Source organism: Choloepus didactylus, chromosome 10 (genome assembly GCF_015220235.1).
Source record: "Choloepus didactylus isolate mChoDid1 chromosome 10, mChoDid1.pri, whole genome shotgun sequence".
In the NCBI taxonomy this organism is placed as follows: domain Eukaryota; kingdom Metazoa; phylum Chordata; class Mammalia; order Pilosa; family Megalonychidae; genus Choloepus; species Choloepus didactylus.
The window spans coordinates 67,256,312-67,271,764 of NC_051316.1; the positions used below are offsets into that span (position 1 = coordinate 67,256,312).

The window sequence follows — 15,453 nt, forward strand, 5'->3', positions numbered from 1 at the left end:
ATTTTCTTCCATTCTAGTATTACCTTAAGCTTCTAAATGTGACCCTTTAAGCCTCCATGTTGGTAGTGAATGCCCCATGGAGTCTTGGGTGATTTATGCAAATTATCTGAGACCCACACCCATCAAAGTCATTAAACTTCTTATCCATAGAGTGGAATTTAACTTTCTACCTTCCAGGAAGCATCTATCATATATATATAAATGTTTTCTAACTTCTACTTGAATCTTATTACTTCTCCTATTCAGGCCCAATTTGTACAATAGCAAAAGGAGTTTAACTATTTTGCTTAGTTTCAGTAACCATAGAGAGACAGCAAGAAAGAGAGAGAACAAGAGAAGGTAGATTTAGATTTAATGGACACTGGGTATGAAGAGTGAAGAAACAGGGATACCAGATTGGCATACTCTGGGGAGAGGGACACTTTACCTGGAGGCAGAAATAATAACCATGGAAATCTAAGTAACGTCATTTTCCTGTGTGATCATCAGCCTAAGCACCTAACAGCTGCAGAGGCTACGTCTACCTCTGGACTTTCAGGTAGGCCTCCCTGGCAAAGATAGAGATCCTTTCCTAGTGGGAGATAGTCACACATTGTGGAAACCTAACACTCATAAAAGCGCACCTTATTGCCTCTGAGGGAATCTTTATCCTTCAGATTATTCCTTTTAATTTTGTCAAACTACTGAATTTGAATCTTGGCCTCACGACTTTCTAGCTATGTAACATTGGACTAATTTTTAGTTTTTCTGGGATTTATTTTGTTCATCTATGAAATCAATTGGCAGTGCCTGTAACAGAACAGATACTCAATAAATATTTGTTGAATAAATGTTGGAGGTTCCTTTCAACTCCAAAATTATGTGTGTGACTGAGGGAGAGACCCTCCTCCTCCAAAACTGCCATCAAAGCCTATCTTGCTGGTTGATGGGAAGAGGAGCAAAAGCTGTTCTTAATATGAGTGGTTTTAAAGAAAAATGTTGTGATTCTCCAGGCCCCATTTTGGAATGGACATCTGGGTGATATGGAAGGAAGAACTTTTGTCTCTAGCCAAAATAACTCATAAATTCCCAGCTCAGGGGTTGTACTGGGTGAGGTTGTTAGAATCCTAGAGTTTCATAATATACATTTTCCTCATGGGGAAGATGAAAAGTTGGACTTGATGTTGCTGAAACACATTTGTTTTTATTCTCATTCTTTGCCTCTTTTGGCTACTGAGCAAATGTAAGATCATTTGCAAAATGTATGGCTTATGTGTATGTATTATGAAGTGCATGTCCTTCCTGCTAGTGGATCCTAAGCCAGAGGCAGCAATTCCCTTGCCCTCCCCAGGTATCTTTCAGAGGGAGCACATGCATTGCAGTGGCAAATATGACTTAGTAAATATATGAAAATAAACATGTCCGTAGAAAAGAGCCAAAGGTCTCTTTCCTTTGGTAGCTATTTAGCTTCCTTGTAACTTTATATCTTCAGATTATTATAGAATTTAATTGGGTTTGAGGGTTCAAAAATTTGCGCAAATATAGGGCCAACTGTTCTTCATGGCCTGAAATTATCTTTATACATTTCCTTTTTTTGTACTTATTACCCCTTCTTTTGGCTCCCTCGTTCCCCCGTTCCCCCCTTCCTTCCTTCTCTCAGGAAAAGTCTGTGGAGTGCTTACAGTACACCAGGCTCTAAAAGTGAAGAGAGGGCTGGAAGGTTACGGTTCAAGTCCTTAAAAATGCTGGGTACTTTCCTGCCTCTGTGTCTCTTCTGCTGATGAGTCTCCCACCTACAATGCCCTCACTGCCCGTGCCCACCTAGCAAAACCCCAAATGTTCAAGTCACCTCCAACGGTCCCCCTTAGTTTCACTTTGCTATTATTTACAATGCATTCTAGTCACCTTACATAGTCTGGCTCATGTTAAGTATTTATCTGGAACTGTCTCGCATTAGACCATCAGTGCCACGGGCATGGATTTTGTCTTGCTTGTCTTTATTTCATCCTGATTTGCATATGATAAGTCAATATTGGGTGCATTTTCTAACTTGACTACTAGGGCAAGGAACTACTGTGGTGCTCTGAAAGGCAGGAAGAGGGAAGAAGGTCTGTTCCTTGAAACCCCTTTTCTCCCCTCACACTCTTATCACACTCCCATCAGACTCTTGTGGCCCATATAGGATCCCACCTAAGATTCCTACTTTGTAAGTAGCTTCCCTCCCATCGGCCTCTCCATTCACATTCCCTCTGTGGTTAGTTGTTGACTGTGTGCTGTGCTGTCATGTATTCTATTCTGATTCACATGGATTTTTTGACCAACTAAGTTATAAATTTACTAAGGGTCAAAGAAGTCAGTTTTGAGTCATTTTGAGTACCAGTTCATATTACATGCTCAATAGATATAAGTGACTATACGTAAGCAAGTGTTATACCAAAGCTTGTTAATCAGAAAGCACTGTGAAATAGCTCATTTTCATCTTCAGAGTGCTTATTGTACATTGTCTCATCACATTGTCTGAGCAGTATGCTCAGAGTAGTTTCTGCCTTCATCAGAAGCTGGACATGATCATTATGGCATAAAATGGCATTGTTTTTGCTCTTTTTTGTTTTGATTACATGAACATGCTCCTCATTTTCACAATCTCTGCCCATATTTGTGAAAACTCAGAGCTTCGTTATAGCATGTCTTTCTTTAAAGAACAGGCAGAGATATGTAAAATCATTCTAGTTTGGAAAAAATCATCAGCAGTGATTTTTCTAGTTGTCATTTAGAACGTACCAAATGATCATAGTAGAAAATAAACCAATTTGAAACTTGCAGGCAAGACTCCGATATCCAGTCCAAAATAGTCTCATATGGGTCTAAATTTTAATTTAACAGCTCTGCGGTCTCTTAACTGCTGCTCAAGAAACCGTGTAAGTACAGAGAAGTTTTCCTCAGTTCTTCTTGCAACCAGAGGGGATATCTTCTTAGAATGTTTCCCCAAACCTACGTAATTTCCATTTATATTGAATTTGGTTTCCACATAAAGTTTTACAGAATCAGGATCTGTATACATAAGTCAGGGTCTCCACGTTGGCACATTCAGAATTCAAAACCTTTTTCTAATGAGACATCGGTTAGAACAGAAGTGTTGAATTATAAAACTGAGGTCACAAAAAATGTTATCTATGCCAAAGAAACACTTTTAAGTTAGTTTACTACTTATGGCACCATTTTTTAAATCTGGACTACCCCTACCCCCTAGTCAGTTTAAAATTGCTTTGAAAATGCAGCTTTATAGCCTGCTTTTCTTTTGGCTCATTAGGCCACGTTAAAGCCTCTGGCAGATTGCAAAGAACCAGTGTGACACAAGAGCTGTGTTTGTTCCCAGCCGGCTCACCTACTGATGGATGACGCCTGGCAGCGTGCCTCCTTGTTGTTTGTTGTATTATTACAAGAGAAAGCATTTTCAAAAGCTACATTTATCAAGTTGTCATAATAGTTTGGCTTGCATATCTATCTACCCAGAAAAAAAAATAAATCTCTCCCTTAGCACTAATCTGTTTGAGCCATGTGATGTATCACATGCAAAAGAGGCCCTGGAAAATGAATAGGGATCCTGCAGTGGGATTCAGGGACCTTTCAACCAAATGTTTAAGGGAAGAGATACTTTTTTTGTGTGTGTATACTTTTGAAAGTTCATAGCATGATGGACCCCTGTCTCCTCGTTGTTTTAAAGTTATTTTTCTACTGTGGGTTGTGTGTGTTGGGGGTGCATTATTTCTAGAATTTTGGTGGCTTCGTTTAGGGAGGGAGATTTAACTTCAAATGGGGAAAACAAGAACCTTGAAGATTAGCCATATAGAAGGTCAAAGATACTTTTTCTTATTTCAGATCTGGTTTTCATAGGCAGGTGTTGCCAGATTAAACATTACCTGTGGTGAAGAATCTTGTAAGCAGATTTCTTATCATTTGAGATAGCTGATGGTTTTAGGAGTACATGGGCAGAGGTTCAAAATCATTGTACAGATAAATTATACACTCATTAATGTTTGTTAAGATAATTCAAATCGATTAATATTAATAAAGCACTCACTAGGGATGCGTATTAGAAACACTTCCAGTTGTTTAGAGATATATAGTGAAGGTGCAGTATAAGCGTGGTCATCTATAGATACTTTTTGAAGAAGAGGCAATGCTGGTTTGACTACTCTTGTTGGGACTGTGGCACCAGTCTCCCCATAAATAAAGTTTTCATGTGAACATGGTTCATTTTCATTCTCATGGAAGACACTGTAAATTGGACAATTAAATAGGTATTTTAAACATAGAGTAAAATGTAGAGGTTTGAGGAATGACTCTTTTAAGCATGAGTGAAATACAGAGAGCTAAGGAAGAGAGTAGCCCATGGGATTTATGAAACCCACAGACATGGAATGTCCTCCAACTCTTGTTTCTCTCCCGTGCTAGGCAGGACCACCCCAGCCAATTGTTATGCAGAGACCCCAGTTCTAGGTCTCAGCTTTTCGTGTCCAGTTGGAGCCATAGAAGAGGAAAGCTTCCCTTTTAAGTTGATTGATATCAAGCATTGTTTCTTGAAAGAGCCTTTTACAATGTGTTTGTGGAAAACTAAAACAAGCCTGATAACACATTTGCACTTGGTTCTCTCAGGTCTTCCCAGAATTTGTTTTTCCTCTTGAAGTCTTTGTAAAAAGCCCCAGAAATGTAGACGTGTTTTAACTGGCTACTTTCCTGCCACGTAGCTCCAGTGAGAACTGAAATGCTCATTTGAAGTGAGAGAGGAATATAGTTGCTCAAATACTACACGAAATCCCTGCTAAGGCTATAAGTGTTCCATGGCCATTTTAGTACCCACAGTCTAAATGGCCCAGGGTCTTTCTGCCTGAATGGCTCAGAGAGTTTTGTGTCTTTTCTCTTGTAAAGTGCCCATAGTTTCCTTTTGAATGACTAAAAGAAGAGAGACGTATAAGCAGATTCACTGTCTTGTTTAAAATTCTTTGCCCCTGAGTCCATATTAGAAAGGCAGGAGATTTTTGGAGTACAATATCTTTCCCTTACTTAGCAACATGCTACACTTACAGAAATCAAAGATAATTTCTGGACCTTTATAAGCCAAATACAAATGTATTTGTCCTTAAGAACCCTGGAGTTTTAAATACACAGTCATGAGATTTTCTTGAAACTGTCGCTGAAATAAGTCTGGTTATATCACCCAAACGATCTGCTTGCTTAGAGAGGAGATGGGAAGAATTTTAAAGTAAAAGAAAAGTTGATGTAACCCACTTTTGTTTATTCCTAGGACAAGAAAAATCAAATCAGCTTCCCTCTTTTAAAGACTTCAATTAAATAAAAAAGGAAAAGAAAAAAAGGAAGCCAACAAACTGCTAAAGCCTGGAAAGAAAGCTTTTAATTTTCCATGGCAATTCCTCCTTTCTAAGGTTTAAATTATGATCATTGAAATGAAGGATAACATCAGGATTTTAAGAATTGAAAGAGTTTGGGTGGTTTGTTATGTGTTAATAAGAGGCAAATAAAACATACCCCAGTCCTATACTAATTTCATTATAGATGAATTAATTATCTCAATAGTTCACAAACAATAGTGTATGATTGATTTGATCTCCATTTGGAGAGAAAGAATTAAGTCAAAATCAATAAGTGGTTCAGAGTAAAGTGCTGAAACAAACAAATAAGAAACTTTCTGTATAAATTTGGTTTGGAATACATTCTAATTTTTATAATTTTTTTATTTCATACTTGAGCCAGTTTCTTAGTCCATAGTTAGTACAGTAAACTTACCTCACATATGCAGTCCTAAAACTATTTTATAGTTGTGGTTGGAAGGACATACTTACTTAAATCTTCTGTTATCTGTAGTCTATAACTTTCCTCTAAAACCATTTTGGATTAACATTTCTAATGTTTGTTTTTATCCCAAGAGGCGAATTTTACTTTGTGTAAATGTGAAGGAAACCATTCAGCTGTTTTATATTAGCAAAAATTTTTTAAGATATTTTTCACAGCTTAATTCTCAGATGACGATTTTGTACCCAGATAAATGCTTTAAATGAAGGATGAAGAAATTCACACTTGACAAGAATGAAACTTTTCCTGTAGTATAGTCATTTTGTTACATAAGTTAAATTTATATTCGAATTCAATAATTTTGAATTTTTAAAGGTATGATTCTCTGCAATGAAGTTGCATTTTACTGGCCAGCAAGGTTCTCTTTTAGATGTTCCAACTGAACAGTACATGTCTAGGTATTCTTCACCAGAAGTAGGACTTACTAGAATTGAGAAGCAGCTGATAAATTGACATAACAATAAGGTGCAGTTAACCCTCAGGCCAACTCCGCACTCAGCTTCCCAGATTTTTAATCTAGCATTGTATCTTTTTCTATTATTTTATTAGAGAAGTTGTGGGTTTACAGGACAGCCACCTGTTCCTTTTCTTAACATTTTATGTGCTTTGGAGTCAGCCAAACTTGGGTTCCAATCCCTCCTTCTCTCTTTTGTGAGTATGTGGCCTTAAGCTCCTAATTTTTTTCAGCTTCAGTCTTCTCATCTATTCAATGGGAATAATGAAACCTTGTAGAGTTGTTGGAAGATTAGAGATAGTGTACATAGAATACCCACCTCTGGGCCAGATCCCTGTAGCAGGTGCTCAATGCATGGTAGAGGCTAATATTACCATTATTATCCACAATTTGACAATGTCTTTTAATAATAAGTACCTTGCCAAACTCAAGCATTACCACCTTAATCTTGTAGTTTAGACAATTAAATATGCTCTCAGTAAAAAGTAATGCAGTATAGAAAAGGGAAAACTTAATTCGCTGGTGGAATTCATTTATTTGCAAATCAATATTAGGCATTAGACAATAACAGGATATCCTTTGGAAATTGTGGCAAGTGTTTTTCCTTTGTTTTTTGTTTGCTTGCTTGCTTGTGTTTTTTGTGCTAAATAAGTATTAAAATCAATCTTTTATATTATATGCTTACATCTCCTATTACCCAAGGGTACTTTTAAAATCTGTGTAAGCAGTTCCAGTTAAAAATATCTGGGAAAAGCTTGTTTAAATTATTGAAACAGTTTTTTGCTGAGTTTTTGTTTGTTTTATTTTGTTTAGATTTGTAATAAGTGATATCTCTGTAATAACCCATAGCCCCTCAAATTTTTTTTTTATTAAATTCAGTTTTATTGAAATATATTCACACACCATACAATCATCCATGGTATACAAACCACTGTCCACAGTATGATAACATAGTTATGCATTCATCACCACAATCTATCTCTGAACATTTTCCTTACATCAGAAAGAACCAGAACAAGAATAAAAAATACAAGTGAAAAAAGAACACCCAAATCATCCCCCCATCCCACCCCATTTGTCCTTTAGTTTTTATCCCCATTTTTCTACTCATCCATACACTAGATAAAGGGGGTGTGATCCACAAGGTCTTCACAATCACACTGTCACCCCTTGTAATCTACATTATTGTATAATTGTCTTCAGGAGTCCAGACTTCTGGGTTGGAGTTTGGTAGTTTCAGGTATTTACTTCTAGCTATTCCAATACAATAAACCTAAGAGGTATTATCTATATAGTGCATAAGAATGTCCACCAGAGTGACCTCTCGACTCTATTTGAAATCTCTCAGCCACTGAAACTATTTCGTCTCATTTTGCATCCCCCTTTTGGTCAAGACGGTATTCTCAGTCCCACGATGCCGGGTCCACATTCATCCCCGGGAGTCATACTCTGCATTGCCAGGGAGATTTACACCCCTGGGAGTTGGGTCCCACGTAGGAGGGAGGGCAGCGAGTTCACCTGTTGAGATGGCCCATTTAGAGAGAGAGAGGGCCACATCTGAGCAACAAAGAGGTACTCAGGGGGAGACTCTTAGGCACCATTACATGCAAGTTTAGACTCTCCTTTGTGGTGATGAGCTTCATAAGGGCAAGTCCTATGCTCGAGGGCTCAGCACATCCCCTCAATTCTGAATAGAGCTTTTGTACATTATCTCAGTTGGTGATAACTTTAAGCAATGGTTTTCCTATAACCACTTGACAGATGGCAAATGAAGACTCTGAGAGGGCAAGTGGCTTGTGCAAGTAGAATGCCAAAATCTGTAATCCAGGTCTTTAAACTCCTGATTCAGAATTGTTGACATTATCCTTTCATGTACATAATGTTAAGAAAAGAAAAGAAAAGGAGCATGAAAAACATGGAGTATTAAGGTCTTAATGATTAACATGAAATTTACTTTTAGAAAGCAGAAAGGCAACATTGTAACTCACCTGTTTTAAAACTTTCAGTGGTTTCCCTTTGCCTGTTGTAGTGTTTAAAATTAGAAGATATTTCTCTCATCTCCTGTAATTCTCAACATAAATCTTGAATTCCAACAAAACATAACTGCTTGAAAATTTGCAAACACAACATAGCTTTTGTGTCTCTGCACCTTTGTTTACCTTTTCTTCTGAAATATCTTTAACCCTCCTTCAGTATCTATTATATTTTTACACCTGTTACTTAATTAGTCAAATGCCTACATAATACTTATACTAGATGCTGTTTGAAGTGATTCACAAATATTAACTCATTTCATCCCCATAATAACTCCAGGAAGTATGTAATATTATCCCATTTTACATACGACAAAACTAAGGTATAGAAACTGAGGTCTAGAGCCAGGATTACAGAAAGAGGAGGCTAGTTTCAAAGTGGGTACTCTTAACAACTACACTAAGTTTCATATGCAGTAGGAATTTCAAAATTGAAAAACATCACGTTCAGCCAACACTGGTGTCTCCATGGCATGCCACCAAAGGCCTCCCAGTTGTAGAATTCATTGCATTGTGAATTTACTAAACTGGAGTCTAGCTCTCATATTTTCAGACTCAGAAACGTGATAGTTTTCAACGATTGTACCAAGAACAGATCCTACTTTGGGGATGGACTCACAATGGCTTGGCCCAGGAGATTAGTGTCAGTTTATTAACTTACAGTGAGTAATGGAACCATCCACCACATGGCCACAATATTCTGTCAGCATGGCAGCACACTATCTGCCTCTCAGCAGCCATGAAAAACCAGATCACTCTTGGCAAGTTGCTTGCTCAGCATGGCATCCTAACAAGGAATGTTCCTCAGATGGTCTGAACTTCCACTGGCATCAGATAGGTTAGTGTGGTTCATCCGGATTGGGGTAGCAGTCGCCTTGCCAGTGGGACCATAGACTTGAAGGTCATTGGCCCTTTGCCTGGGACATTGCTGGGCTGGGCACTGACAACTGTCTACCCTTGTCACTCTCCTTTTGCTACGATTCTATGCCTTACCAACCCTTCTTTTTCTTTGACACATTTTATTCTTAATGTGTATTAATATATTCAATCTTGTCTCTGTCAAGTTTTCAGGCCTGAGACCCATTTTACTTATTTAATATAGCCATTGTGTAATTGTATTTTCAGATGACAACTTTCTTTTTTTTAAATTCTTGGAATTAATACAAATATTATCTAGCAATATTAATTGAATTTTATTATATGAGCAATTTTCTTAATAGATTTCAAGTAAAGACCAAGTTGTATTCATTCTTCTTTGTATTCCCAGAAGGCAGTCCACTGCCTGACACAGGGTTGGAGCCCTGTGGATGTTTGTTGAACAAACAAGTTAACTATGAGCCAGTAAAGCATAGTGGTCTTGAGTGTAATCTCTAAAGCCATATGGCCTGGCTTTAATTCTCAGATCTACTATTTATTAGTTGTCTGATTTTAGTCAGTAACTTAACCTCTCTAAGCTTCCATCTCCTCATCTGTAAAATGGGATAACAGTAGTACCCTATCTCCCAGGATTCTTAAGAAGATTAAATGACTTAATACACATTAAAAAAACTTAGAAATGTGCTTGGCATTCCATAATTATTAGCTGCTAGTATAATCATTCTCTCAGAATTCCATATTATGTGTTTACTTATTTTTTTTTAAGTGCAACTTATTTAGAAAAGAGCAGAGTACTGTGGTTCATCTTTTAAGTGTCATCATTGAATGTTTTCTCAAAAATTGTTGTTTTTGTTCATGAGTACAGTAAAATGGAGACTCTCATATGTTGCTGGTGGGAGTATGTAATGGCACAACCTTCATGGAATGTAGCTTGGCAATATTTATTAAGAGTCTTACAAAAGTTCATTTCCTGTAGTCCAGTAATTCCCTTTCTAGAAATTTATGTATTCCAAAGACATAGTCAGAAACTTGGAAAAAATTTATACATGAAGATGGGTTATCACACTAGCATTTATCAAGCCCCAAATTGGAAATTTCTTAAATGATAAGTAATGAGAGAATGATTATACAGTTTATGTTATATCACTTGATGGAATATTATGTAGCTTTCAAAATGATGTCTTTAAAGTTATTCAATAGTGTGGGAAAATACATCCAAAAAATTTTGGCTGGAAAACAAGTAGGCCACCAAACTGTATAAGTGATATGATTCCTTCTGCCCTGGAAGGAAATAAATCGGAATAATAGTGATTATCTTTAGATAAAACAACTATAGGTGTTTGTTTGCTTGCTTGTTTGTTTGTTTTTGGTAACCTGTCTTTTCCTAAACCTTGAAAACAAGCATCTATTTTAGAAATAGAAAATAATTTTTAAAGAATTCTTTCTTAAATCCGATTTTTATCATTTCAAGATCTGTTTTTTTCAGTGAAATATTTCTTCAGCTTTTTACCAGAAATAACTAAGAATACAGGATTCATTTAATATAAATCTTTTTCAGAAAACCTTACATTAAAATATATTTGTTACATAAGCACAACATAGGGGTAATTATTTTGAAAACTTTTGAAGCAAAATGATTGCTTAGTTTCAACTCTTGTATAGAAATCAATTAACATGTACAAATTCTTTTCATCTGTTTGATTTAGTAAGAACCTACTCCACTAAGGACTTACCCAGAAAAAAAGAAGCTCTTACACTAGTATTAAGAAGAAATTGTTTCTTTGAGAAGAGAAAAGTTCAAATTTTGAGACTTTATAGGTAGTAATGAATACTTTTCCCCTTTTATTACTTAGGAGCTGTGAAGGAAGAAATATCCGATATAGAACATGCAGTAATGTGGTAAGTTTGAGATTTTGTGATTTTGATAATGTATTTTTTATTCAGTACTGGAAAATGTCAAGCAGTTCTGTGTGTCCTGAGCATGAAATCTGTCAATTAGTATTTCACCCAGAGGTATTGCCTCACACTATAATGACTTTACAGCATTAAAAACTGGTAATTTTAATGTTGCGCAATAAAACTTTTTAATAATTTGACCATATTAAAACTATCTGGTCTGTTTCAAAACACAGACTCTGCATTTCCTCTCTGCTTCCTTCCTTTTCACATACAGGTCTCGAGAGAATGAATAGGAGGAACGATAAAAGCAAAACCACTTGAGGGGGCATCATGAAATAAATATTAATCAGCCTCAGATTTGACAAATTTCTTTATTCGTTCAACAAATAGTATTCATTGTCAACTATGCATGAGGCATTCTACTAGGACAAGAATAAATAGCATTTGGTCAATGTCTTAAAGTGTCTATAATATAGTATGGGGTATATAGAGAGAAGACAGATGTGCACATAACCACATTCCAGGGCAGAATGTGACAAATGCTATAAGAAAGGAATAACGTGGTTTGTGGATTAAAAGCATAAAGAAATCTGAAGGGACTTAAAGGAACAGGTGATTTGAGATAGAGCTTAAAGGACCGGGGGGATGTGACTGGCCTGTCTTGGTGTGACAGGTCAGGGTGGTCATTCCAAGTAGAGGCAACATGATGGGCAACTATGGAGGCAGGAATGTCTAAGGTGTGTTCTGAACACTACTATGGGTTGGATTGTGCACAGTGGTATAGAAAATAAGAAGTGAAAGGTATTTTGGGGTTACAGCATGAAGAGATTTGAATGTCAGGCTTCCGAGTTTCTATTAGTCCAGTGAATAATGGGACATCACTAGAGGTTTTGGAGCAGGGGTATGATATTGTAGGGTTTCACTTTAGGTAGGTAAATTCTGTAATGATGTGAGAGATGCACTGGAACAGGAAGTGGATGGGGAGCTAATGAACCAAGTTAGCCAAAGTAATAAGGGCTTACACTGGGAGGAAATAAATACAAGAGAGGTCAAAATCAAGGTCCACTCTGCAAGATATAAGAAACAATGGATGTTGAAGTGATGGGTGCAAGTGGGAATAAAGGAAACAAAGAGGCTTGTGCATATTTAGAATTTTTGCACTTGCTGGCCTTTCTGTTAGAAAAGCTCTTTTCTTCATATTTGCGTGATTGCCTCAGTCTTAGCTCAAACATCATGTCCTCAAAGAGACTTCCTTGACCGTGGTATCTAACACGGTCGACCACTGCCCAACCCCATCCCTCATAGTAGTCACTCACATTCTACTTTCTTTGCAGCACTTATCTCTATCAAAATTCATCTCATTTGATTACTTCTTCATCTGTCTCCTACTCTAGTATGTCAATTCCATCAGGATAGGCGCCCCATTCACCTTGTTCACTGCTTTAGTCTAGTGCTGGGAATGGTGACTAGTACATATTAAGCACACATTAAATATTTGTTGAATGTGGAATGAGAACTCAGGCTTCTGGAAGAATAATGGGTACCATTATCAGAAGTAACAAAGTTTGGAGAGGAAAATAGTGAATTTGATTTAGGGACACTATTGAGTCTGACATACAAGCTGGATTTGTAGGTAGTGTCTTCAAATGGGTTAAGATTTTTTAGGAAAAGTTGAGGCTGCTTGTGAAGAACTGGCTCAGGTTGCTCTGTAGAGTTTTCTAAGTCACCTGCTAAAAGGGGAGGAAATGAGTTGGACCTCGGAGAGTGAGTGTGAGGAAAGTCTAAAAGGGCCACTGGCAAAATTTGGTGAAAGTCAGCAAAGCAAAATAAAGGAATTATTGGGCAGCAGAAAGGGCTTAGATGAGCTTAGAGAACTTGATCTTACAAAGAATATGGTCAGCAGTTTTAAGTCTTGGTCTAGCAATACTGAGATGCACTGAAGTAGGACAGAAAATGGATATTGGAGGTGACCCAAGGCCAGAGTCCAGATGAGATGAGCAAGTCTAAGGTAAATGAAGAGTATATGTGTTTTAATGGCTAACCAGAGAGAGTGCAAGGAACTAGAAGCTGTGATCAGTGGGGAAGAATAATTGTTCAATGGAAAATTTTGCCTAGCTGATTTCTCTGGGTGCCAGATAACATGGCTTATACCAGTGCCCCCCTCGACACACACACACACAAACACACACACACACACACACACAGTTACAAATAGCTGTAGTTTTTAGTTTTAGAAAAAGGTCTAGACAAAGTCTTTTTTAGACATGAAAACTAGTTTCTTGATGAAAAATAATTTAGCTCATTGGTTTTCTTTACCATATTTTTTATTGAAGTGATATCTTATATACAAGGTTTTTTGAAAAAATAGATTATGATCTTATTAAACATCATAACATCATTGAAATCATTAAAAAGAGACTGTGATGTTATTCTGTTCCTTTTATTTTCAGCTTCTAAAGTGCAGGGAAGTGTCCAAACTGTCCTAAGTAGGTGAAAGCCTCAAGCATAATGGGTAGGTTTCTGCACACCCTTCCTTGAAGCTCTTCAGAAACAGCCCACAACTTCCTTACTATCATTATGAGCATTTTCATGGACAGATTCAGGCTAAGACTCTGAATCTAATGTTACTTAAAACCCATAGCATTCCACGAGCCAGAAATTTACAGCTTATAGAATCAAACTGACACTGAGTTTTTATGAGAACCTAGAGTCTTCAAATAAATTTGTGAAGCTTTTTTTTCTGGCTTTTGGCCATCACAGAAGCAACACTGCCAAAAAACAAACAAAAATTCTTATAAGAATGGGTCTTTTCATGGTCCAAATTTTTAAACTACAAATTTCAGGACAATTCAGTTAAATATTCTCCTCTTCAGAAACTTGTTTTGGAAATACTTGGGGGCCTCTTGTTATCTAAGCCTCCAAGGTCACCTCTTAATCACTGGACAGCTTCCTGGGGTCCTTCTTAACCAGCTCACCTCCAAAGAGTTGACCTCCTTTCCTAGTCTTTGTAGATCTGCTACATGTAATATTTCTTTGAGTTCTTGTTCTCTGAGACAGACTAAGGAGTAGAAAATGTCTAGCCAGTTTCCCCATTTTTCTGGCTTACCTGAAAAATCAACTCACAGGCTTTTAAGGTTTTATTGCTAATCATGCTAGAGACAGAGAGTATCAATATAGGAAATTTATAAAGGTTTCCTTCATGTTTGCATAGTTCTCATAGTCATGTTAGCTTCTTGTGCTATTCTAGCTGGTCCAAAAAGATTATTCATTCCTAAGGACGTAATTCATCTAACCGTTCCTATTTTACAGTTTTCCACTCTTTTCTAGAGATGTAGGAAGGCCCCCTCTCTTTCTCTGTAAGGAAAGACTTAGGATGCTATTGGAAAATAGTGGGTCATTTAGGTCTCAGAAACTGAGTGAATCCCTGGGATCCATCAGAAAAGGTCATGTTGGGTCATTGCTTTATATTTGTTCAAATTAAATGTCAAATCTGAACCCCTTGGCATTTATTGTGCATTTTAAATTGACTTCCAAATGTTTAATGTTGTTAGTTATTTCGTCTTTGCTATCCTCTTAAGCTTTGCATGAGTCGATATTTCAGAGACAGTGACAACAGTTAGCAAGGAAATAGGACAAGAAGCCTGGGTTAGCTGATGGCACTCTTAAGTCCCTTCATTTGGATTTTGTTGCTCCATTGCAGCATTCTACTATTAAAAACAAAATCTGTAAGAGGAGTTGGAAATCCGCATTTCCATACCTCTTCCTAAACTCTTAGGGAGGGCAGTCAGGAAGACAGGGGTGGGACAGACATGCAGGGATTCCCATCTTCTGAGAAATGGTTGAAGAAACTGAGAATGTTTTTAGCACTAAAAAGACTAACTTCATTCATTCATTCAAATAGTATTTATTGAGCCCAAGAATTGTTCTAGTTGCTGGGGTACATGACCCCACTCTCATAAAGCTTTCAAACAAACATACAAAATTATTAAAAAAAAAAAAAAAATACCAAGTAGCAATCAATGCTTTGCAAAGACTTAAGTAATTGGTGACTACTTAAGATTGGATGGTCAGCAAAATTCACCTGGAGGAATGACATTTGAATGACTGAAAGGAGCACTCCTGTGACTATCAGGCAAAGAGCGTTCCAGATACAAGAAGAGCTAATGCAAAGACTCTGATGTTTCAAAGAACTTGGTGTGTCCAAAGAAAGAATAAAGCCCTGCATGTCTGGAATATAACAAGCAAGGGGTAGAGTGTTGGCAGTTAAGAAAACATAAAAGCAAAGGTAGGCAGTGTCTAGATCATGCAGGTCTTTGTTAAAGTGTTTATATTATAGTTTAA

General features: G+C 37.1%; 1 protein-coding gene across 3 annotated transcripts in view; it reads left to right on the plus strand.

Annotated features, from left to right (window-relative positions):
* The window catches only part of ADAMTSL1 (ADAMTS like 1), a 433,636-nt gene that overhangs the window by 51,100 nt on the left and 367,083 nt on the right, over positions 1-15,453 (plus strand). For all 3 annotated transcript variants that reach the window (XM_037797567.1, XM_037797569.1, XM_037797568.1), the window contains exon 3: positions 11,067-11,112. In XM_037797567.1, coding sequence (XP_037653495.1) covers positions 11,067-11,112 — 46 coding nt within the window. The remainder of the gene's footprint in view (positions 1-11,066; positions 11,113-15,453) is intronic.